The 26,245-nt window shown below is 43.1% G+C and overlaps 1 protein-coding gene across 3 annotated transcripts in view; it reads left to right on the top strand.

Moving 5' to 3' along the window:
* CMYA5 (cardiomyopathy associated 5) overlaps window positions 1–13,515 on the top strand; it is a 45,556-nt gene extending 32,041 nt beyond the window's left edge. For 2 of the 3 annotated variants that reach the window (XM_074533436.1, XM_074533435.1), the window contains exons 9-13: window positions 1,867–2,098; window positions 9,966–10,099; window positions 10,864–10,963; window positions 11,900–12,076; window positions 12,929–13,515. In XM_074533436.1, coding sequence (XP_074389537.1) covers window positions 1,867–2,098; window positions 9,966–10,099; window positions 10,864–10,963; window positions 11,900–12,076; window positions 12,929–13,181 — 896 coding nt within the window. In that variant the 3' untranslated portion in view covers window positions 13,182–13,515. The remainder of the gene's footprint in view (window positions 1–1,866; window positions 2,099–9,965; window positions 10,100–10,863; window positions 10,964–11,899; window positions 12,077–12,928) is intronic. The other variant, XM_005492133.4, reaches the window with a different exon arrangement.
* The last annotated feature ends 12,730 nt before the right edge of the window (window positions 13,516–26,245 follow it).

The following is a 26,245-nucleotide window of genomic DNA, read 5'->3' as shown; positions in this document are numbered from 1 at the left end:
ACCTAATAAATCATCATTTTAAAAGGAGGTTTCACCTTTCTAAAACCATTATTTTTCAGAAATCTCTTTGTTTTTTTGGTGTCAAGCTCACTACACTTTTTTTCCTAAAAACTGAATCCTTCTAAGAAAAGTTAATTTATATGAATCTTTAATGGCTTTCCTCAGCTTGTTTCTTTAAGAAAACAAATAAACTGGGTAAAATGTGGGCTTATTGAACACCTTCCCTAAAACTCAGCTGAGCTCCCTCTGGAGCATGAGCCCCAGATGGACTTTTTGGGGACACTGCTGAGGACTCGCTGATGCAAAATTGCTGCATCTTTTCAACACCGAAGGCAGAAAGATAAGCACCAGTAATGGAAGCCAATTATTCAGCGGGAGTCCAGCTGCTTTGATACAAAGACAAATTTCAATTCTTCAAGTAGCCCAATAAAGTCAGAAGGAAGAACGTAGAGGTTTTTTAGTAATTCAGACTGAAAGTTCACACATACAAGAAAATAATTTGCTTATATATGCAGTTAATAGCAGAACAAAGCTGAGTCTCTTCTAGTTCTTGAGAAAATTTCTCTGCTGGCACTGCACCCATGGAAGTGTCAGTGTAGCCTGGAGAGTTGTGGGGAATGCAGGTAAATGCTGCTGTAGCATCCCCCCAGAGCCCCCCAACTCTTGCTCCTCCACCTCCCAGACTCACAGCTTGCCCTTCCCTCCACTGAGGAGCATTCTGTTTCCAAACAGTATTTTCTGTGAGGGGATGATGCTCAAGGCAAGAAGTATCTCTCTGTCCCCCAGAGCTCTCCCCCATAACTGATCTTCTCTCTCCTTGCAGTCCTAAAGACATTGAAGTAGACACATCTGCTGTTGCTCAAAACCTGCATGATTTTCACCCTGTTTGGTCTTTGCCTCTTACACAAACACTTGCATGAGTTCCAGAATATTACAATAAAATTAGATTTTGTATTCTAGCTGCAGCTAATTTGTTAAAAAAATCTCAGAAGCACAGTAACAGCTTTTTCTAGTATGCTCACTTCAGCTACTCTTTAGACAGTTATTTTCAAATTACAGTAAAAACAGTTTAATGTCTTGTGACATGCTGTTTACCCATACATACATGTTGGTATGTGTGTAAGCTGCTGACTGCAGGAATTGGAGGATTCAGCCATTAGGACTGTTTATGTGAGTTTCACAACAGGTGGTAAGGTGTTTTCTGTTGCTATTTCCCAGAATGGGGAAAAACAAGAGAATACAACCGATCAATTTTCAGCCTACAGTGTTGAATATGCAGTTTCACACAATAGCTTTTGATTACTTGCAGCTAGTGCATTATTTTATATTCCGTTTTCTGTATTGCAGTTGGGCCTGTAGCTCTTAAACAGAATCTCTAAAAAGGAGAAATTATGGGACCGAATTTTAGCATTGCAAAAATAAAAAGACATAATTAAACAGAAAGTCAGCATCTCCCTGTCATTTCTCCAGCAGCACATTTGTTCTGATGCAGTTCATGCAGGGGCTGCTGAGGACAGGATTGAGGCAATGCAGAGAGCTGCAGGCAGTGCTGCCTCGGTGCTCTGCTCCTTGCAGACTGGCAGAAATGAGGAAACATTGCTCGAGGAAAGGCATAAAAATTTACTTTTCTAAAATAAATGTGACAAATGCACAACTATTCACAATGACTTTCCCAGCATGTTTTTATTGTTTGTTTTCCCTGTAATGTGGCCCTCTGCCATTCAAATACAAACAAGCAAAAGATCACTGCGGGATGAGCAAAGATCTATCGCAAGGGTTTTCACGGAGGTGACTGTTGCTTCCCTTCCCAAGACGCCCCTCAGGCACCCTCCTCACAGCACAGCTAACGTGTCCTTGTGTCCCCAGCGCCCGCTGTGCCCACCATCAGGGCCGAGGATTGCACCGTGTGCTGGGACACAGCCACTGTCCGCTGGCGTGCCGCATCCGTGTCCGCCGAGTCTTTTATCGTGGAGTACTGCCGGCAGCACTGTCCGGAAGGAGAAGGCGTCAGGTCAGTGCCTCGGTCACACCGGCAGCCGCTGAGCCCTGCCTGCGGAGCGCCGCCCGTTACGCAAGAGATTATTCCGCCTGCAGCCACGCAAGTAGGAAATCTGCTTCTGTGTGCTGAGGAATTTAAGGGGCAGGCACTAATCCGTGAGATTAGGCTGAGACATAAAAATACTTCCTTTTCATTCTGCTTAACCGGACAATCCCTTTCATTTGGGGCCAAAACCGCGGAGATGTTGTGCTGTCTGCAATGAAGCCGAAGTTCCAGGGCTGTGCTGGGCGGGGAACCCATGGCGGCCCCGCAGCTGTCGCAGCCCCGGGGCAAGGCAGAGCAGGGCAGCTCCACAGGAAGGCGAGTGATGGAGGAGCGTGGCCGAGTTTGCTCTTGCCTTTGTGGCGAACAAGATGGAAGTCATGTCTGGGCATAGTAAGGGTGATATGGATGTTTCAGTAATACTGGTGACCCATCTGTGCTGTCTAGACGTGCGTGCAGAGACCTCACAACACACAGCCGAGCTCGGTGCTGCCTGGCTGTGCAGGCATGCCACAGGGTTCCAAAAGCAGCTTTGAAGTTCAGGGTAGTGGCTGTTTATGCAGACCCTCTTTGGTTTCCCCTGTGCTAAGCCTGTGCTGCATAGAGGAGCGGACAAGGAGGGATGTTGGCACCTCTGAGCCGGGTAACTCTGCACTGTGCTGAAATGCCTGGAAAATTGTTGCAGAATCATCAAATCTTAGAATAGCCTTGGTTGGAAGAGACCTTAAAGATTATCTAGTTCCAACCCCTCAGCTGTAGGCAGGGACCTACATGGTTGTCTGCAGGTCCTTAGGGCTTGGGGATCCTTGTTTGCCTTCTAAAAACAGTGACAATATTCTAGCAAAATGCAGCTGCACAGGTCTGAGAAGTTTTGTGGAGAGGGGTGACTTGCCATACAGAACCCCATGGAAGAGTCTCAGCCCAGCTGAGGCTGTCTTTTTCACTTCCTGAGAAGCCGGATTAGGGTCTTCAACTATGGGCTAGTTCACATGGACATCATGAAGATGGGGTAGAGAGGGATGAGCTCCTTGAAGAGGAGGGAAGGGTTTGCAGTCAAAATTAGTTAAGTGGACTGAAGTGTTCTTAGCTTTGTAGGAGAGAAGTACAACTGTGAAATTGTGAATGCCTTGCTCCTTACAAAAGTAGGCTGAAAACTGAAATTAAAAGTTTCTGTGTGGGTGGGAGACTTTTTATCATGCAGTACCAGTGTGCTGCATTACTGCAATCAAGGAGAAGTCTCGCCCAGTTCTCCTGCTTCTCGGAGGGTCTTGTTGTGTATCGTACCTATTTTGTGAGGCCATCAGGTCCCTGTCAACCTGCTGAAGTTGCTGCTGGTCAAAGATAATGGATCTGAAACATATGCTGGTTGTTTGCCCTCAAGTTTCTGTGCTGTTACCTGAAACTGACTTTTTTCCTCTAAACCAGAAGCTGTGCTGATTTCTGTAATCCATGAGCAAGGTGTTGGTAACATAAGTGTTTTCTTGTGTGGTGATAAATGTGGCAAAAAAGCTTCCAGAACAGACCCCTTTGCTTCTCAAGTGACCTTGTGTAAAATTTACCATGTTTATAATTATACTGAGTTACATTTGACTTTTTGGCCTCCTTGTCAGCAGAAGCTGGCCTTTAACTGTGACAAGTGTGAAAACTTTCCACAGGACATAAAAATGAATTTTCTCAGAATTGCTGTAGCTTAAAATTCTCTATTTATAGAAGGGCTTTGACCTCTTTTTGTGTGTCAAAAACAAATGTTTTACCACTAACTTTCCCTGAAAACAATTTCCCTTTTTTCCCCCTAAATCAATCCCTTGAGAATAACCTGGAAATCTTCTGTAGTGTCACAAGTTGTTATAGTGATGGAGAAGTTTTTTAAAGATTTCTATTTAAGATTTTAGATAAAGTTGGGGGGGGGGGGGTAAAGCCTACTGCTACATGGAGAATTGCCTGTATCACTCATATCCAGGGCCCCCAAAGGAGCAATTTAGAATTAGAAATCAACTTGAATAAAAGTCAATCAACTTGACTAGAAGCCAAGTACCTATATAAGGTAGAATAAAACTCTGACTCTATGCACACCCAGAATTTTGGTTTCAAGTCTTGTAGATGTTTGTTTAGTTTTGTTTTTTGGTTTTTTTTTTTTTTTTCCTTTGAAAGCTTGGGGTTTGTCCTTTGCAGGTTTCCTGAGCAACGTGCATCTTGGGGATCAGCTGAATGTGGAGCCCTCTCATAGACAGCTTATGCCTTTTGTGCTTGCAGCAGCCCTGGAGCTAAGCAATTTCCCAGTCCCTGGGTGGGAGTTCAGACACATTTCTCAGCAACCCTAGAAGGTTCATTCAGTTGCTGCTGCGAGCACAGTGTGAAAGCAGAGGTCAGGGAAGAGCATTCAAGAAAAGTTCAGGAGAAGGCAGCATGGTCCCATCCCCATAAGGCTGCTTCCACAGATATCATTCTGGAGGCTCACCCAAGGGAAAGGACACTGCCAAGGGATCAAACAGGGAGAGACTGGTCTGAGTCAGTGACATGTAGACTTCAGCATGCCACAGAATCACAGTGTGGTTGAGGCTGGAAGGAACCTTTGGAGATCACCTAGAGTAACACCCCTGATCAAACAGAGCCCCCTAGAGCCAGTTGCCCAGGATGCTTTTGAATAACTCCAAGAACATCCTTGGAGCAATCCCAGCTCCCGAGGGAGAGAATATGAAGCATATTTGGAAATGAAACCTCACTAAAGTTTCCTTTCAAATACTGTCAAAAAACAAAACAAAACAAAACAACCAAACAAAAAACCCACAAAACCCCAGTCATGGGAAATGGATTTGTAGAAGGCCCACACAGTATGCATCCGTATGCAAACTTTGAGATAAGAAATGCTGACTTAGAAATGCCATGGAATAGGACAGATATCGCTGAGAGAAATGGAGCTAGAAAAAAGTTTCAAAAGATGGCCTTGCAAATAAGACTAGATACTTTGGAGAAATAGAACAATTAATGATGCATTGGGGTAGTTTTAGATGATTGGCTTTAAAGCACACAGTATGGCGTGGTAAAAAGCTGATAGGCCAAGAAACGCTTATAGTGTGTTGGAATTAGGAAATAATCAGCTTCTGATTGTGATGGTGTGACTTATCTCTATTGTCTCACCCTTCTCATGAGACTGAAAATGGAATCAAAGTTTTTAAAATGCCTCTCAGTTGCCCCATATTTAAGTTAAGAAAAAGGTATTATCCAACACCCAACCAACCAAAACATACAAAAAACCATCCAACCAACCAAAAAAACCCCACACAAATTTACATTTTCCCTTCTCCTTTCTGTCAGCTTCCCACCTGAGGGACATAATTTCATATAAAATCACCTTAAATCTTCGGCAAAAATGAGTCCCTGGCCTGCTGCAGTGGCTTTAAAGCTCTTTCACAGGTTGAATCTTTTTCCAGAATCTTTGTGAGTGACTCTTTGAAATATTTCTTTCAGTTTCAAGAGCTCTGCTATTTTCTTACTGTTCAGCAGCCTCTTTGTGTTGAGAAGTCAATGGAGTTGTGGGTGGAAGATGGAAAGCTGTGAGAAATGTAGTCCAGGGATTAGGTATGTAGGCTGTTCAGATGGAAAGCCTGTGTCACATCATGAGAAATCTGTAAGACTCAGGGAGGCAGAAATAAGTGCAGTATGCAGTGAGCTTGTGAAAGTGGAAGTTACTGTATGTCATCCTCTCTGACAGAGCAAGACCAGCACTTCTGGGGAATGAAATTTTTGGGTTCCTGATGAAGCAAGTCTAATGCTGGAACAAAAGGAGCAAGTCTCCCTCCTCTTTCGTTGCCCACATGGTAGTCATGGTAGCTCAGGAAACAGGGTGTTGGAAACGCAGAACCTTCCTTCCCTCTAAGTCTGCCAATTGCAGATAGCAGCAAGCAGGGGGTGTTTTCGTGACCTAATCCCAAAACAGCCTGAGCTGGGACAGAGGAGAGGATAGGAAAGGAGGCATGTGGCACAGCTGGGAGCAAACTCAGAGCTATTTGCTCTTTATTTTTAGCTTCAAGAGCTTTTTTCCACTCATGGTGCACCCTTTCTATACGCTTCCACATGTATCTTGAGAAGCTTGCATACTTTCACCCTAACTCCATGTCAGTGATAGCAGCACAGCTCTGGAGGTACTGTTTCAGTGGGATCTTGGGGGTGGAAATGACAATTATAGCACAGAGGGTGTTGTGATTCACTGCAAGGCATATCATTTGCTAGGTTCAGGCAATATTAAAAGAATATCCCCTAGATGTTGTTTCCTTTAAATAAATGAAGATGCTGATGAGAGAAATGAGCATGAAAACGCAAGATCAGATGTCCCTAAAACCAGAGAAATCACAGATTTAGCATAAACTGCTACTATAATATTCCTTGGCAAGTTAAATGTGAAGGAACATGCAAGTCCTTTTTGTTCTGCTTTAAATGGCACATACCTGATATTTGAAGAGTGGATTTTCAGTCTTACAGATCCATGTTACAATGAAAGAATTGAGAGGAGATACTTAAAATAGTTAACTTTGAATGCTTCTTGACTTTTTGTGCACTAATTTTTGTATCAACAATACCAAGAAATTGAGAGGACAGTGCAAGTAAGATAACGTTTAATCTAAAGACCAGGATGCCTCACACTTTGATAGCAACATTATTACATCTCAAATCATCTCTGAAGTGGGCAGGTGTATATAAAGTAGAAACTATCTGACATTAGAAATATTGTAGGTGGATTTCTTTTTCTTTCAAAATTACAGTTCACTACTTAAGGTGAGCTTGAGGAAGATCCATCTGCAGTGCTTGTTACAAAAAATCAGAAATGAAACAGCCTTCCACCAACACAGTCAGGATGCATTTTCCCTCGCCTTCTCCTACACATAACCTGTATGCTGTAAGCTAAGCACTGATCATACCTTCTTCTCACACTTGCTTTTGTGGAGTCAGTCTAAAGCGTGATAAACTACTGTGATTGCTGGGACCCCTCAGTATTCACTCTCCCCTTTTACCGTACCCTCTAGACAGGGGAGGCAACAGATAGCAAGACCTATTTCTTCTTTGCATGAAGCTTCTTTTGCTCTTGGATCTGGCTCAGAATGTAGCAAATGAAATTCCTTCTTGTCAGCATATTCTGCTTCATTAGTTGGCAGCAGCAGGACTGTTTTTAAGCCTTAATCATAGCTAAAATTGATGGGCTCTTATTCTTAGGCAGCTTAAAGCTGGCTGAAATAGATTACCAAGCAGATAATACTTTCAAAAATCTGATCACCGTTTTACAGCCCAGATCAGATTGAAGTCAAGATTTTTCTGTCTCACTGTTATGACTGAAAAGCAGCATGCCATTGACCTCTGATTTAAATATGCATCCAAATTCTGATTTGGAGAATTTCGTATTTGTAAGAGACCAAAGTCTGAACTTCAGTCGCTGACCCTATTCTGCAAATGACTGGACCCAACATGTTTTCTAAATACCTATGAGACGTCTCTGGGATCTACACTTCAGATTATAAATACCCCATGTCTACTTATTATACCACAATGTAACTATCTAATTGAATTTAGAAGTGATTTTGTATTTTATTATTTAGTCATCTGATGAGTAGTACATAGTGAAAAAGATCTCCTAATTTCTATGGAAGGATACCAACTTACATAACATTTTCCAGATGACAGAAGAAGGAGCCGTGTACAGGGCATCACTGTGCTTAAGGCATGCTGATCTACATAGTGCCACAGACAGCTTTCAAGGAATAGCTTAGCATGTCCTCTTTTCATGTCACTTGTAACTCTTTGCTTAAAACTCCTCTCTGGTGGTCTGTGCTTCAGATTCGTGTCAAAAATGTCAGTGTGCTGCTTTTAAGGAACAGATTGGGTAAGTCTTGCCTAGGAAGCTTGGGCAAATTTCTTCAAAGCTTAGGTGCCTACTTCTTTTCTCCTGCCTCTGCTTCTATCCTAGAAAGGTTTTTTCCTTTCTCTCCTTTTATATTTGCCTCCTCTCTCAGTTCCCATCTTGTAGCTTTCTTCGAATCATCTTTTTTTTTTTCTCTTGTCTCCTATACTCAAGTCTAAAGAGCTTGTCTTCTTATTAGTCTGTTCATCAGGTTGCATCTCTTCCCTAAACCTTTCTGCTGTGCTGTCAGTGCCTTGCTGAAGTGGTCTTGTGGTCAGGGCCTTGGTGAGTCAGGAGGGTGAAGCAAACCGTGCAATTTCTGCCATTTCTCTTTACTTCATCAGTTCCAGCATTAATGTAACACATTCCCTGAAAGTAGCATAGTCTTGTGCTGATCATGCCAGAGCCCCAGACTTTTTGAAATTCTTTTAAATTGAAGGTACACATCACAGAAGCACCCAGTGCATTTTCTTGATGCTTTTAATTGCCCTTAATGACAACTGTCAGTGCAAAATACCTCTCACAGACTAATAAGAATGACACACCAGTCTTTTCTGAAGATGCCATCCTCCTGGAAAGAGATCTGTGTGGTGTAAGCAGGAATCTGGTGTATTAAGAGCGGTAAGATTTTACCTTGATGTGATAAATGCAGCAGAAGCAGGCATGTGAAAAATCCCGATGGATGAGCACTGATTATTCATCAGCTTGCACTGCTCTCTGGTGGGATATGTGTGTAAAAACAGTAACCCCTAATGAATAGAACGATCTGATCTGACTGCTGACTTGCTTGCCTTACCTCCTCTGGGTTCACAGAAATTTGTGCTGCAAAAAGTAATTTATTTAGTCTAGCTTTTCTCAGGGGCATTGCTTGCCATTGTGGAGAGAGACCATCGTGGACTCCACTCTCAAACCTGAGGTAGAAGGGAAAGTGTCTTGCTCACTCTCCAAAGGCAGGTCTCCCATTCTGGAATTTAAATACTTGTCTTGTAGATTCCTAAAAGCATTTCTTGAAGGAAATTACCTACTTAATACAGATAAACAGTCTTTACCTACAGGCATACAATGCAGAGCATGTATTTTGTCTGGCTTTGCTGTTATCATAAGAGGCAAAAAATGAGGAAAATCAAGGTCCTGTGCAAGAGAATTTGTTAAGCCAATCTTTCTTACTGCTGTCAATGTTGAAAATAAAATGGCATCTTTCTAGCCATCCAAAATACTTTCACGGATACTTTAAAGCACCTGTGAAGCAGATTGAGTGGGTGCTGACTCCTGCTTTCTAGCAGTGTATGAAGACACCAGGGGTAGAGGATGTGAGGGCTAGAGAGTTTTTAAGGCACTGCACTGGAGAGCGTAGTCAAAGCAGGGAACTGTGTGAAGGCAGCTCCTCTGCTCTGCCTCCTGCAAAACTGCCCTGTTAGAGTGCGTGGTACCACAGCAAAGACAGAGCTCAGGCTTGGCTGTTGAAAGATTTGGCAGTGAGGAGTTCCTCATAAGAAGTTAATCACCATTCTATGATGATTTTATGATGAAGAGCATGATTTCTGTGCTGTGTCATATAATGATATCAATTCTTTTGGACTTGTAGCATGTGCCCGAATAGTAAAACACAAGTGTATTCAGTGTCGTCATGTAACTAATTAATTAAAAGTGGATTTTTTCCTTCAGAAACTTGCTTATTTTGTAAAGAAAAAACAGACTTTTCACGGGAGGCAGATGAGAATTTGACTCTGTGCTGCTTAAATTTTATGTGATGAATTATGCCAAAAACCAACATAAAGTGATCATTACACCAAATGCCTGCACTGGGTCATAAGTAAGACAAAGTGAAGACAATCCCTCAAGTGAAATGCTGAAGCTCCTACATAACCCAGTTGTTTGTGAAAACAGTGTTTGTCTTTCTCGTTTGGAGTTTCTGTATGGTTTTTGTTATTTCAGTTATAAACAATACAGTTAGGGAACTTAACTGTTGGCATAAAACAGTCTTCCCTAGTTTGGATATTTGCTTACATTTTAATGTGTCTTCAACATTTGCAGGTCTTTCGCTGGTATAAAGAAACCTGAATTGAAAGTATCCCTGGAGCCCAATGTGAACTATTTCTTCTACCTGAGGGCTGTCAACCCATTTGGGACAAGTGAACAAAGTGAAGCAGCTCTCATCTCAACTAAAGGTAGATCATAATTTCCTGATGTCAAAACAATGGGGTGGAAAGGGCAAAGTAGCCAAACATTTTTCTTTCGAAATTATACCTGAACTTCCCAATATGGTTGTGACCAAGTTACTGAAATTTTTATCTTGTTAAATCAAATTTATATCCCTTTTTTTTTCTGCTTAAAATTAGCATAATCAGGACTTCACTTGAAGCTTGTATATTTATGTCCTGTGTAAAACTAGTGTGACCTCAAGCAAAAATGTTGAATTCTGTCAAAGAGATGAAGTGATTAAGTATTCTTCAGGGATCTCAGTTTGCTTGAATCTGACAGAGCACATTTAGATAAAAGTTGTCATGACTCTAAAGAAAACCTCTCACAATTAAAACCTAATGGAGTTTGAGTGAGTGATGAGGAAGCATGCAAAGCAGTTTTAAAACTATAAGATTTCTAGATAAATAGTGTTATGTATGGTTCTTCCAAATCAGCCTGAAAATTGAAATTTGGTGTTTTGAAAAAAGCAATTGATTGAAAATTATTCAAACTTCTTACATGCTCTAAAAGATCTCTTTATCACCTATCTGCATTTCTGAATATTAGACTTCTGTCTCAGTTTGGAAGACTCCTTGTATTTGCATCCAATTTTCTGTCACTCCTACCTGCCAGCAGATACAACCCTGTCCAGCTGAGATGGCCATAATTGTTGCTTAACATTTTATGATCATCTCATGTTAATGTAGCCAACCTCTCAGATCTGGTGTTTCTTTGTTATGAATTGTACCAGGAACTCGATTTCGCCTGCTGAGTGACACAGCGCATCCTGCATTGCAAATCTCTTCTAATGCAACAGTGATCCACCTTCCTGAAAAAACCAAACTCACTGGGTGAGTAGCAGTATGATAAGCAAAACCATCTTGTGGGGTTCAGGGTGGATCCCTCACTTTAATTTTTTTTTGCCAATAGGCATCTTTAACACAACACAAATTTTGTAGAACTGAATCATTTTGGTCATGCAGCCTCTGGACTTCATGCAATTGAGCCTCCCTTTCAAACACTGCAAAATCTCAGTACTAAGTCAGTGGTGGGATTGATGTAAAGGAAGAACTGGGTGTCACAGGAATGGCCAGGAGGTGAAAGGTAGTGGTACCTTTGACTGCTCGATTTGTTTCAGCCCATGGTCACCTCTTAATCCATCAGAGTCTCAAAGCAGTTTTTTGCTGCACTGAGAACATCAGCTTTGTGGGCTTTGTTTTTAATACATTGTGGATAGAAGTAATCCATCTTCCATAGTCTGCTTCTCTGCTGAAGGTATTATTGGTAGTGTTTTCCAAAGTATTTTTGGCTTTGGAGAACTAGGAAGTACTCCTGGGATATGTTCACATGATTGTACCAGGCTAGCTCTATCCATTGAGAACATTGCAGGGGGTGGACATATTGATATCAGTCCTAGGACAAGCACAGGTCCCCTTGTATAACTTGTGCCACACTGATATGGCTTCTTAAAAGGTGATGAGGATTTACTGGTTTAAGCACTTTTTGTTGCTGTTGCCACTGAATGTACACAAGACGTTTGTGACTATGTCTGTATGAAACCCCAGACTTTCTAGTTTGAACAAGACTTCTAAATTTGAGGTCTTTTAGATAAATCCATCTCAGTGCAAAGATGAAAAGACACTGAGTGAAATCTTTCATAAAACTCTCCAGTTAGAACAACAGAGTGCAATTTTTTGTGATGCTTCATGATTTGACTGAAGGAAATATCACAATATGGTTTGTCTACCACCACACTCTCTTTACTATATTGCCTCTTGCACAAACAGGTTTCCTTCAGTCCTGGGTGAACTGCTGCCTGCTCAAGGATGTCATTACTGGGAAATTGTTGTCTCTGCCTGCAGAAGCTACAGGATTGGGATTTGCTATGAGGCAATAACACAGAGCAGTGTTCTGGGGTTGAGTGATACCTCCTGGTGCATGAGGTGCTGTCCCACACAAACCAGGTAAAGAGGACAGGTAACTTCCTGGTGGCTCAGGAAGTTACCTGTCTTTCATGAAAATAAAGCTGACCAGACACAAGAACCCTGAAAGCAGAAAGGATTCTTCAGCTTCCTTTATGTAAATTTGAATAATAAGAAAAGGCTATCTCCATAAAACCTTTAGACCTCCTCTTAGTTTAAAAAGTATAAAGCACCTTAAAAAATAAAATTAAACTCAGAATAGATTATTTTAGCACCCTTTATCCAGAGAGTGAATAAAACTTAAAGAACTAGTTTGTTGCTGCTCATATCCTGATTTGCTTCACTAAACACCAGCAAAGGTATTTATTTCAATAAATGCAGCCTTTTTTAGAACCAATTCCATTTGTAGGAGATGTCAAGACTTGATAGGGAATGTTTTCTCCAGCCTTGTCCTTCACAGTGATAGACTTCCCCCGCCACTGTGGCAGGACTGCAGGGTGCTGGGAGAGTCTTTGGTAGCAGGCCAGTGCCAGGCTGCTTGGAGATTTGTAAGGCACCCCCCTGCTACTTTGTAAAGGTGCTCTTGATCTAAACAAGTGTGCTTTTTTCAGTGTGAAATCATACAGATGTATGAACATTACTAGCTAAATGAAACATCCAAGAGTTTTTTTTCTACGAGTCCAAAGATACCAAGTGAAAAGGCTTCTCAGGATGCCAGGCAGGGCTTGAAGAGATGCCACATTTGCTTTGCCTATGTACTGAGCAAAATGCTGCAGCCACGTGATAGGCTGCTGTATGCAGCCACCTGTTAATAGATTGGAATTGAGCTGCAGGTTATTTCTGGTAAATTGCTATGGGGAGGCTCATTGTATTCTGGTTTCCATTTTCCCGCAGCTTTCTTTACAGATTTCTTCACACTGGTGTGATGAGTGATGTCCATGTGACGGAGCACCTGGCCAGGATTGGCATCCTGTTGGATTATAGTAGTGGAAGGCTGTTGTTCTTCAATGCAGAGAGAGGACTGGTGCTGTTTGCCATCAGGCACAAATTCACTGATGCTGCTCACCCAGCCTTTGCCCTGGAGAAGGCAGGAGTCCTTACCCTGTGCACAGGAATGGAGCTACCAGAGTTCGTGAAGCAGAGCTAATCCCCTCTTTCACAATTTCCAGAAAACTATTGAATACACCATCAGGAGATAGAGAGAGGAAGAGGTATGCCAGGAAGGGACAGGTAGTCTTCACTGATGAATGCTACATGCACAGCTCTCCTTCACATCATCAGCAATTGTAGTTTCTGCTCAGATAGATAATCACCCAGAGCCTGGAAGAAAATCAACTCCTTCAGATGGAGCATGCACTTAGTAATACACAGAGCAGTACTTCTAAGGGGATAAAGAAGTTTTGTTAGATATGATAGTGCTAGCTGTCTTTTTAAAGTTAATTATGAACCCATGTATGAAATAAATGCATTTCTCACTGCAATACGTGAAAGTCATTGTTTTATCATTTGCCAGGACAGCCAGAGCCTAAATCCAAGATGATGTGCATGGAAAATGTATAAAAATTTCAACAACTGAAACATGCTAAAGATTGATATATCCTGTGCCATTGTTTGCCAAATCTTTAATGCACAAATTAAGCAAAGTTGATCATGTAGAGATCCTCATGTTTGCAAAATGGGAGGGGAGTCCCAAGCTAGGTCTTTGTATCAGCCATGTCCAGTCTGAGTATGCTACACCTACCTACTCTGCTCGGAGCAGACTAGCAGCTACCTGACTGTGTCAGTAAGTGCTGTGCTTGTGAGTAGCTTCTCATGAAACACAGGTATATGGAAACTTGATAGTAGTGGCAAAATTCTTCCCTTGTGTTTTTCATCCTCAATATGTCAGATCAGTGGTTTTGATAGTGAAAGGAAGATTCCTATGCCGGACCTGTGCATTACCACTTTTCTCTCACTGCCTTTTACCTTTGCTCTTAGAAATTTGATGCTAGGTTTGTGTACATTTTCCTGCATCTGCCCTGCTCTTTACTGTTATCCACACTAGGATCACCATGACAGTGACGTGCAGTGTTTCAGGGCCCCCAAAACAAGCAGGCTAAAAATTGTTTATGTCAGCACAGGAGTAGGATGCTGATTTTTCTACTTGGCTTTTTCAAACCATTTTCCAAGCACTTCATACACTGGTGCTATGGCTGTCTTCCTGCCTGTCTCAGGCTGAAGGCACAAATGCCAGTGGTGCTGAATGCCAGTGAGTGCTGGGGGAAATAAATCTTAAAGCAGGCAGGCAATGTTTTCATGTTGTGCCTGCTCTGGAGATTTCTGCCTCAGGGGACTCTGTTGCCAGACTCATTTTTGAGCTCAGCTGAAGAGCAATACTCTCTGAATTAAGACAGGTTTCAGGAGTGTAATAGAGTTTGCAGCTGAAAAGAGGAGTTAAATGAATTACCATGAAGCTTCTGCTTTTTATGCTCAGAGAAGGTGCCTGCTGTTGGTTTATTTATGATTCAACACCACCAAGGCATGTGTTTTGTGCTCCAGCCTGCTATGTGCTTGTCGTCCCAGGAGAGCCACCATTCAGACTGTCATAGCAAGCTCAGGCAAGCCTGAGCTTGGTTAAGGCAACACAAAGAGGATCCTGTGACCACTCATTTTAAGCTGGAGCTCTTTCTGGCATTTCAATAAAACGGTGTCAGTTCTGAGTCCCTGTCAAGGAGAGAGTGGAATAAAACAGTAGGATTGTGCCATGTTGGCTCAAGTGAGAGTTTTGTAGAGGTGTGGAGGATGGTGAGAAAAGGTCCAGGATTAATTGGGAAAGAAAGACAGAAAGGGTATTGGGGGTAGCATTACTCTGAAGGCTGAAGCGGAGGAGGCGACAGAAGGTAGGCTGGAAACTCACATAAAGCAGATGGTGATAAACTAAGATGCAGGTCAGTAGTGTCAGCAGGGTGTGTTCCTCAGGCTCCTGCAGCCAGTGAGCTCACCAGAGGTTTGACTACCTCCAGATCTTAATGTGGTTCTTAGAAGTAAGCCTGAAATATCCCAGTACTGGGCTGATCTTACCGATTCCCTCCTCACCCTGATCACTGCCATTCCAAAGGTGGGATTACTTCATGGACACCAATATGATATGTTGATAAGGGGAGAGACAGTGATAAAAGGAGAAAAAATGACAGGAAATTTTCTGGATTTTTTTCAACAAAGACAAGAAGCAATTGCCTTGTCAAAAGCAACTGTGTATTAGTAGTAATTAGTGATTTTTAAATGAAAAATGAAAGCTTTGTCTATTGCCAGACATTATCACATAGGTACTCTCACAGCACCTGATCTTGGCAAAATGTTTTTATTGGAGACATCTCATTCTTAGACATATTTGGTTAATTTCAAAAAATGGCTGGTGTTATTGATGAATTTTATATAAGGTCCACCTTTTACATTGAGCAGTGTCCAAAAAATGTATTTACCGTTTATGTGAAAGCTGGGTAAGTTATTTTAAAAAGAAAGTGTCACTCAAAGAGCTTAAACAGTACTCATTTGAATGTCTAAATCTGGTCTGCTTTAAGCTATGCCTGATGAAGAAGTCCTGTTCAGAAAAATGAACAAAGTGCACACTAAACAGGAAACTATATACGAGTTAAGATTCTGTATAAAGTGAAGAAAGCAGACCCTAAAAGCCACTGCTAAACTGCTAGGACTTACAGTATAGGGTGCAAACTCTGCTGCTCTTGGAAAGCTTAGAGGTATATATGCTGTGATATTTTACTTGCCTGATGGGCATTAAGTTCAGAAACTTACTTTCTAGAAGGTGACTGCCCTTAAACACTTCAATGTACAGCGCAGTGAGACTTTGACGTTTGTTGCTTTCTTTTTCCTCACCATTGTAACTTGTATACTAGAAGAAAAAGGCAGAAACCTCCCAGTCACTATGTTTTTGTTGTGCTTTATGAATGTAGCATTTAAAAATGTCTCAGACCCAGCAAATAATGTCACTTAACTTCACTGATAATCACTAAGACTTCATGAAAATATTGAGAGGGTTGTGTCACATCTGTACACAGTCTAGTCTTCATTCCATGCTTAGAGCAACATTTTAGGAGTTATACAAACATCTTTAAAAGAGTTCACCAGTAATTTGGGGTTTATTTTCATTCTGAAGTAGAAAAGCTGATGCCTAACAATGTAAGCATTGTTAATAAATAATAGGACTGACCTGAAACACATTTCATTAAAAGGAACAATTTCCTCTCACTTCAGCAGATTTTAGATTAGGCTTGTAAATGCCTGTGCATTGAGATGAGAATATAGGCTTGACTGTAAAGACAGAATAATTTATTTCTACTGTCAAATTAGGGCTGAACAGAAATATTGCTAGTATCAGTGGTATTGATCCACAAATCTCGCTTAGGTCAGTGTGCCCCAGAGAGAATTTCATGCTTCCTTGCGACGTCAGACAGACGTTGGCAATGCGTCTGCAAACCACAGCATGTGCACTGTTCCTGCACTTGCAGAACACCTCTGCTCTTGAACTGGCTGTTCTTTCAGATGATTGGTACTGGAATTGGTCAAGTAATGCCTTGTTTTACAAGCAGGTGCATTAACCCCCTCCAGATCATCGTTGTTGAAAACTGTGTGCACATTGTCATTACTAAATCTCATGTATGACAAATACTTAATAAGTTGTTGTTAAATCCACAGTCCTGTGATATTGCATGTGATACACAGGTGACATATTGTTTCTATTAGCATTGCAGGGGTTTTTAATAGGTATTTAAAATGTATTTAAGAGTAATGTGAAATTAGGATCTTTCAAACCATTCTTACTTCTGACTAACAAGTAGGACCTATAGCATATTGAAGTTTAGGTTTGATTTGAAAAATCACAATCACAATTGCATTACTGTCATTTTGCTGATGGATTTACTAGCTATAGAGAATCCCAATATGCTCAGACAATCACAGAACCATCAAGGAAGAGAGAGCAACTCTTCCACTTCCAGCCTTGAGCTGTGGAAGAGATACTGAGCTAGTAAAGTTTTTGTCATTTTTCATGGCAAATTTGTCCAGTCTTATGGCACAATGAAAAGTAGTATTTGTTGACCAGAGATGACTCTGCAGGACAGTTCCTGCAGGATACAGGTTGGAAGGAAATGGAACAGATTTCTACCCTGGACATTGAAGATCATCGAGTTCCAACTGCTCTGCCATGGGCAGGGACACCTTTCACTAGACCACGTTGTTCAGAGTCCCATTCTGCCTGGTGTGGAGCACTTGCAGGGACACGACACCCGCTACTTCTCTAGGCAACCTATTCCAGTGCTACACCCTCACATAAAGAATTTCTTCCTAATATCTAATCTAAACCTGCCTTTCTTCAGTTTAAAGCCACTCCCCCTTGTCCTGTCACTGCCTGCCCCATTTGAAAGTCCCGCTACCAGCGCTCTGGTAGGCTCCCTTCATGTACTGGAAGGTGTTATAAGGTCTCCCCAGAGCCTTCTCTTCTCTAGGTGAAACAATCTCAACTCTCTCATCCTATCCTTGCAGCAGACGTGCTCCATTCCTCTGATCATCCCTGTGGCCATCCTCTGAGCTTGCTCCAGCTGTTCATTAGAATGGCCCCCAGAGATGGGCACAGCACTCCAGGGAGAGTGCTCATAGCCTCGTGAGAGTGGTGAAGCAGAATCACCCCCCCGGTGTGCCATGCTGCTTTTGATGCAGCTCAGGATGTAGCTGCCTTTTCAGCTGCAAGTGCTCATTGTCAGGGCATGCTGAGCTTCTTGTCTATAAATGTCCCCAAGTCCTTCTTTTCAGGGCTGCTCTCTATCCATCCTCCACCCAGCCTCTGCTCGCATTTGAGATTGTGCTGACCCAGGTGCAGGGCCTTGCACTTGGCTTTGTTGAACTTCATGAGTTTCACACAGGCCTAGCTGTCAAGCCTGCCCAGATTCCTCTGGCTGGCATCCCCTTGCTCCCAGGAGTGGAACAGACTTCATAGCTTGATGTTAGCAGCAAATTTTCAAGTGAATTTCCACTCTGGAATCCCCTCTGGAATCACCTCTGCAGGAACAATACTGTCTTTTTCAGGACTTGTTTTACAAGCACACTATTTCTCATGCACAGTCTTCTGAACCCTGGGGAAGCAGTGGTGCAAGCAGAGGAGTCACTTAGAGTGACTGTCAGTGCAGTGGTTAGCTGAACTCGCTCCTGCCAGGCTGTGGCCACACCGCTGAGGAGTGACGGATGGAGAGCTGGGCCGCAGCAGGCCCAGGAGAGAGCTGCCTTCTGCTGAGCAGGCAACAGGCCCAAGCAGCTTTGAATACTGGGACTGGCAAAAGGAGACCTTTGTCTGAGCATGACTTCACACAGCCCAGCCTTCTGAGGACGTAACAGTCTGCCTCATGTCCTTTCGTGAGCCCTGCTCAGAGGGCACAGTGCATGTGTAGACCCATAATTCTTATTTTTATTTTCACTGAGGAGAGGAGAACTACATTTTGAAGTAAAATCAACAGAGATTATTTTACGTAATTCTGTATCATGTTTTAATATGTACATGTGGTCCCCACTATCTTTATCTTATCCCACTATCTTATCTTATCTTATCTTATCTTATCTTATCTTATCTTATCTTATCTTATCTTATCTATCTTATCATCTTCCCACTTAAAAAAAAGGTAAAAATGAAAAATTATACTTACAGCAACCTTTGGATCAAAAACCAAAACAATAACCAAAACAAAGAAAATAAGAAAAAAAGAAAAAAAAAAAGAAAGCTTGGAGAAATTATCTCTGAATACTTTATAACAAGAGAAGGGTGCTTTGCATCTATTCCAACAGCATCTACTTGTCCCACACTGGCTACCAGTATCATTCTTGTTTCCCGTGAAGGGTTTTATTCTGAAACAAATATTAATAAAAATATTTTGAACATGATGTACAACTAGCAGTGTGAGTAACTAATAAATGACTGCTAGTGCTTAGGAAATAATCTGTGTCACTATTTCCTGCATCAAGTGAGGGCTGCCTTTCAAACCAAGGAATGTGTGTTGAGATAAGTAAAGAACTTTCTGTGCTTTGACCACAGCAGAGCTACACAGAAACACTTTCATCCTGCCCAGGTATAAAAAGAGCATTACTTTCTAGATTATAAAAGCAGATTTTGGAGATTAAGCTGGGGCATTTCTTGGGTGTTAAAAACAAACAAAAAAACAAACAAATAAATGCAAATAAATAAATAGTGTCCCTAAGCCCAAAGTGAAAAATTTACTTTCAGGGCCATATACATCTATAATATGCTTCTCTGGCACAAATTTGGGCTGTGTTCTGTGATTTCAATGCAGAAGACTCAGCCTGGCTGCCTGGCACTGCAGTTATTTTTGCACACATTCAGTAACTTCAATGGAACCTGAATAGACTGGATGTACTGATCATATGTGGCTCATTTAGGCAAGTAAAGAGCAATAAATCAAACAATTGCTCAAAGTGTGAGATTTCTAGGACACCTCCATGGTGTAAAAATGCCACCAGCTTTACTTCCAGTTGTTTTCCCACAGATGCTGGACCCTTGAAAACCATTTAGAAGGAGCATAGTATCCATCTGAACAATATTTCTGCTGCATTCAGAAGACATTCAAGCTGGAGAAGTTTACTTTGCACTTTAAGTCCTGCCCAAAGTTAACAGTTCAGTTAAAAGGACATAGGTGGGCAAGTCACACTGAATTTACCAGGGAAAAACCCCAAACCACTAGAAAGGTCATCTTCCCCAGATACTCTACCAAATACTTCATGGTTGTGTCCCACTGTAGGGAAACATTTGGTGTTCTGTTACCAAATGCTGTCTTTTCAACCACTTTGTAGTGTATTTCTCATCTTTAAGAAAGCAGGATCTCTGCTAACAGCAAAATAAGTTACAAGAAATCCCAAGAATTTATACAGAGCTCTGTCTTTGGCATAATTTTTACACTGTTGTTGTTCAAACAAGAGTAGAAATAATTTAAGATCTTCACATTAGTGAAACTCTTCCCTTAACTAGTATAATTTTGATCTTGAATTAAGCAGACTAGCTTTAGCTTTCAAAGCTTAAAATAGTTATCTGCCTTTTACAGTTTAGTTTCTGTGTTTTAAGGTGGTACACATGCTCTGTTCATATAGTAGCTGCTAGGCAGCTCTGTTATCAGTAGTGCAGTGGTTATGGAAGACATTAAAGATTATGAAGTAATGGGTTAAAGGCTGCAACAATCAAGAGGAAGCCAAAATAAATAAAATCCATGACTGGTGCCACACTTGTGTAAACATTTAAATATTCCACAGGGAAGCAAAAGCTTGGAGATATTACTGAGTATTACAGATGTTACCCAAGGAAGATGTGAATGTTGACTTTTATTGCACAAAGAAAGGAGTGAATAAGAGAGATATGCTTGATGTTGGACAAGGTCTTATTTTTGTCAACTTGTAACAGACATGTAAGAGCACATTAATGACTGGATGTGGCACTGGTGCCATGGTCGAGTTGACAAGGTGGTGATCAAAGGTTGGACTTGATAATATTGGAGATCTTTCCCAACCTAAATGATTCTGTGAACTCTTCTTTTCAATGTACAGTTAATTAGATCTGTTAATTGGAAACCAGTGGATCATATGTGTGTGCACTGGAAAAGCAAACATTTTGTCAGACTTTTGGCACAGAAATTAATCCAGAGCGACAGTTCCCACACTATGGCTTTACATAGTCTGGTTGCTTGGATACCCCACTCCAGCTGAGAACTGTAGAACAGCCACTCTGAATTCAGTGCCTGCTTCCTTGGGACTGCCACCAAAGGAGCCACTGAAAATGACAGTGATGCTGGAGTGCAGTTCCACCTCCTTAGCCCTGCAGAGGTGCAGCAGGGTAAGCTGTTAAATCACCCCTCTCAGCCCTTGTATCCTATACTTAGGGTAAAAGAAAGCTGGGAGTGCCAGAATGGCAAGCTCCAAATCAGGTAGCAGAAAGACTGCAGAATGTGCTGGCACGTGGAACAGCTAGTCTCCACCAAGCAACAGCTCCTAACACAGCTGAAAGTGGTAACTGCATGTGATGTGTACTTGACTTACAGCAATTTCACAGCAACATGTCTCTTGCTGTAATTCTGTGAGAGTGCAATTATTGTTTTTCAAGTCTTACTGAAATTTGCACAGTCCAGCTGTGACAAGCAGGCTTTTTTTTTTAATGAAAAAAAAAAGACTTTTAAGGACATTCTTGACTTGTGGTGTGCAACTAGCCTTCTGTAATCCCTTCTATGAGCTTCTCTGTTCTCCCCCAGGTGGGGAAGGTGCTTGTACCATGAATTCAGGACAGCTCTGGTATGGTACCAGAGTATATGGTACATCCTCCCCACTGAATTGTGCCTGCTTGTGACTATCAAAGACTGGTTGGTTGGTTTGGTGGTTTGGTAAATCAATCAATGACTTGTTCAATCCCTTCTACCTTTCATGGATTCACCGATACATGCCTTCTTTTAGCTTTTAAATGTTTATACTCTGCTTAAAATGTCCTTGCTCCCACCAATATTAATATCTTGGAAGACTCCAAGGCAAACTGCACAGACAGATGTGCTCTGGAGGCAAGAATTTGGCCAAAGAAGCAAGAGGAGCTTTCTTAAACTGGCAAGACCTCCAAACCAGAGCAGAGAGAGGCACACCAGCCCCCTCTGCCCTGAGCAATGGAGGAAGCAGTGGAGCCCTGAGTCACAGGCAGCTCTGACTCAGAGTAGGTGGCAGTAAGAGTGACAGTGGCCCCCGTATGTACAAAAGCCACCCCCAGGGAGTGTAAGCAACCAGAGCATGGTGCAGCACCTCACAAGGAAAGGTGTACAGGGTAGGTGCTGAGGACTGCCAGCTCAAACACTTAGCTCAGCTGGTGGTCATCATTCTCACTGAAGAAGCTTGGTTTCCACTCAGCCAAATGACCATCCTCTTTGTGCACCAAAAGGACAGGTGGCCCAGGTGGAGCTCCCACAGAAGCATGGAGCTCTCCAGGTCACAAGCTGCAGGAAGGGCCAGAGTGTGACACTGCTCTTAGACGGCAGCAGAGAAAACAGTTGTGTGAGAAGTGTTCATGTGAACAGTCTGTTCAGCCTGGTGGCAGAGCTGGAATGAAAAGGAGAAAGACTGGGAAGTGCTGGGGCCTCTGAGAAGGAGATTGTCTGGTAGAACTGTACTCTGCCACCCCTTGGTAGAGTACACATCTGCCATCCACATTACAAGAAGCAATGGATCCTCTATCCTCTCACCACCAGAAGTAGTGGACATCAGAGACAGAGGGGAATTGAAATGAGGTTCTGCTTGGGATGGAAGGCAAATCCTCTCATGACCTACCTCACTTCACCAGGTGGGACTCTGGAATTCAAAGACGAGGGAAAACAGAATGTGTGCATGAATGTGCATCCTGGTTGGAGGCGTTTCCTAGGGCAGGGCAACCAATCCTCTCCATCGTGATCACCTTAATTAAGGGAAACAAAACAACAAAAAAAAAAGTGTCTCCCTTCTGAGAGGAACAGAGGGCCTTTTGTACTGACTGAACCCACCCATAGGGAAGTGTGCTGCCTCCCTGGGGCCACATCACCAAAAAACTGCCCAGCCCAGTACAGCCCGCTGATTATTACCTGCTACTGGTTTTCCAGGCGGGCAGCTGCAAAATCACAGCAAGAAGCTGGCAGATAATGAGTCATAGAACCATAGAAAGGTTTGAAAGGGACCTTAAAGACCATCTCTTTCCAACTACCCTGGAATGGAATGCCATTAATTAGATGAGTCCCCCATCAAACCTGGCCCTGAGCACTTCCAGAGGTGGGGCATCCACAGGTTCTCTGGGCAACCCAGAAATGCATCAGCAACAAAAGGAGAAAATCTCAAAAGGAAATCAAACAAAAGGAAAATCTCCATCCTTAGTTGTTTGTGGGGGAAACAGTGAGAAAGGATAAGGAGAACGATGGGGTACTTATTGCCTTCTTTGCCTCAGACTTTAATCACAAGACTGGTTGTTCTTAAGGTACCCAGATCTCTGAATCTGGAAGACAGAGACAGGGAGCAGAATGAATCCACATAATCCAGGAGGGAAATGTCAGTGACAGTTATGCCACTAAGACCTGCATAAATCCATGGGTCCAGATGGGATCCATCCAAGGCAGTTAGTGGAAGAGCTTAACCAAGCTAGTTTCTATCATTTACCAGGAATTCTAGTTAGCCAGGGAGGTCCCAAGTGACCAGAAGTTGGCAAAAGTGACACCCACTAGGAGGTTTGGGAGAGCATCAGACCAGAGCCAGACCTCACTGCTGGGGAAAGTCACAGAGCAGCTCATCCTAAGTGCCATGGCATGGTGTGTGCAGAGCAGCAAGGGCTCAGCCCCAGCCAGCATGGGTTTGTGAAAGGCAAGTCCTGTCTGACCAGCCTGATCTCCTTCGGTGACAGGGTGACCTGCTCCACAGATTAGGGAGGGCCTGTGCATGTAGTCTGCATGTACATTACTAAAGCCTTTGACACTGTCTCCCACAGCATCATCCTTGAGAAACTGGCAGCTGATGGCTTGGGCAGGTGTTCTGTTCATGATTTAAAAACCTCCTGGATGGCTGGGCCTGGAGTGGTGGTGAGTGGAGATACATCCAGCTGGTAACTACCAGGGCTGCTTCAGTGACCTGGTGTTCCCCAGGCTCAGTACTGGGGCCAGTCCTGTTTAATATCTTTTTCAGTGACCTGGACAAGGGGATCGAGTGCACCCTCAGTCTGTTTGTAGGTAACACCAAGCTGGGTGGGAGTGCTGATCTGTTGGAGGGTCTGGACAGGCTGGACCATGGCTGAGGCCAGTGGTGTGAGTCTGATGAGGAGCAGCTGAGGGAACTGGAGGTGTTTAGCATGGGAAAAGGAGGCTCAGGGGAAAACTCATTGCTCTCTACGATTCTGCAAAAGGAGGCTATGGACAGGTGGGGGTTGGTCTCTTTCCCCAAGTAACCAGTGATAGGACGAGAGAAAATGGCCTTAAGTTGTGCCAGGAGAAGTTTAGATGAGGTATTAGGGGGAAAAAACCATGGAAAGCATGGTAAAACATTGGAACAAGCTGCCAAGGAAAATGGTGCAAGTCGCTATCCCTGGAAGTGTTTAAAAATGTGTGTATGTGCCACTTGTGGAAGTGGTTGAACATGATGGTGGTTCTGGGTTGATGTTTGAACTTGATCCTTTTCAATATTAATGATTCTAATAATTCTATGACTATCTACAGCCAGCAGATACAACATCTACAAGCAAGGAAACTAGTAGCCATAGCAAGTCTTAGATTTGCTCTCATATTTCTCCTTCAGCTGTAGTGACAGCACTGATTTCTGTTTCTGCAAGTGTCTAATTCAGTGACTGCAGCAATGTGAGAAGCACTCTCACTTTCTCCTTTTTTAATCTGCAGTCAAAGCATGCATGTGTGGGAGTATATCATGCAAGTATGGCTTCACAAGGACTGACAAATGCTTAAAACACTTTCCTCTGATTGCATTCCTGGAATGACCCTGGTGCAAATAATGAATATTTGGACAATTTTATGCTAGCTCATTAGTTCTTGTAACTAAGATTGAGGAAAGGGGAAGAGCATTTAATTAAAAAAAAAAAAGGTTGAGTGGAACTTTCAGGGAGACCAGAGAAGACAGGGTAATGTTACTAAGCCATATAATTCTGAGTTACTCAGTAGCTCAAAAAAGATGGGTCTATATCTTTCATTATATATTCTGCTTTGGAACAGAGGGACATATCCTATTGAATCCCAAAGATCTACCAATATAAAAGGTCCGTCACCTGTATCATAGAATCACAGATTGTTTATTGAGGTTGTAAGGAACCTCTGTAGGTCATCTTGTCCAACCTCCCTGACAATCAGGGGCACAGTTACTGGCTGCCCATGATGATGTCCAGGTGGTTGTTGAAGATCTCCAAGGATGGTGACCACACCAGCTCTCTGAGTAACATGTACCATTATTCTGTCACCCTCAAAGTAACAAAAATTTTCCTGTTGTTTTCTGCCTCCTAGCCCTGTGAAGCCCTCACACAATGTTTGGAGCTGCAATAGCCAGGCTTCTGTTTTAGAAGAGTGTCTTGCAAAGGCTTGGAGGACTGTGACTGGAGGATGAAAAGAGCTGTTTGTTGGCAAAGAGGGTCCAGCAAGGAGAGGGCTGTCAGCATGGACTCTGTCCAGGGGACCCTGCTTCACAGGTCTTCAGGACAGGTGGCCCAGCAAATGCTGGAGATACTTAGACAGCTCTGGCCCGGTGGCTGGGAGAGAGAGGGGAGGAAATGGAAAGCATTCCCTGCAGTAGCTTGTGCTTTGGTTTTGAAGCAAATGCTATCCAAAAGCTTCTGCATCTTCATTCAAATTCCTCTCACCACTGCAGGTCATAGCAGCTGTCAGGTTCATCTGCTGGCCTGGCTGCACTCTACCCTGTGGTCTGCTGGACAGAGGCACAGGGACACCGTGGAGCTGCTTGGCACCTTCCTGAAAGCCCCTTCTCCCAGTGGTGGGTTCCTTGCAGGGGCTGGGGCCTTTGGCACAGGGCGTAGTGCTGCCACAGGGTTCTGCTTCCCCCTGCTCCCTGGCCACAGCCTTTTTCTGGCAGGAGGCCAGGTTGATGGCGGGCTCCATGAAGCTGCTGACTGCCCTTACAGCGTGCAGGACGTGGCTGAAAGGCTGCCTGTAGGCTGTCACAGCTGTCACAGCACATCACTGTGGGGGCAGTGCAGGCAGACGGTGCAGAAGCATCCCTCAACCACAAGGGCTGCACTTCTGATGTGGCTTGGGCAGCTGGAGCTCTGCTCCAGTGAGGCCTGCCCACTGCAGCTGCCTGATGGTGGCCTCTGCGGCAGGGGGGCTCAGCTCCTGGCTGTTCTCAGCACCCAAAACCGTGTCCTGCCAAGAGGGATGGTTAAAGATTTCTTGGCACTACAAATAGAAAAGCAAAGAACGACACAGAAAAAGGTGGGAGAGAAGAGTCAAAAGCTTCACAAATAGTTTCCTGGAAGGATGAAAAGTGGCAGCAGAAGCAGCCTGTGGGACAGCCAGCCACAAGCCCTGCCCCCTCTGCCCCCAATCTTTCTCAGCTCCTTCACAGTTCAAGACCCCTACCCGCTCTGTTCCTCCCCCAAATGCTTCACAACTTAAGCAAGCAAAGGGTACCGAAGGAGGCATCCAGGGAAGGCAGAGGAAGGCTGGA

The sequence above is a fragment of the Zonotrichia albicollis genome, chromosome Z (assembly GCF_047830755.1).
Source record: "Zonotrichia albicollis isolate bZonAlb1 chromosome Z, bZonAlb1.hap1, whole genome shotgun sequence".
Taxonomy (NCBI): Eukaryota; Metazoa; Chordata; class Aves; order Passeriformes; family Passerellidae; genus Zonotrichia; species Zonotrichia albicollis.
Note: the sequence above shows the minus strand (reverse complement) of the source record. Positions and strands in the feature narration are given on the sequence as shown.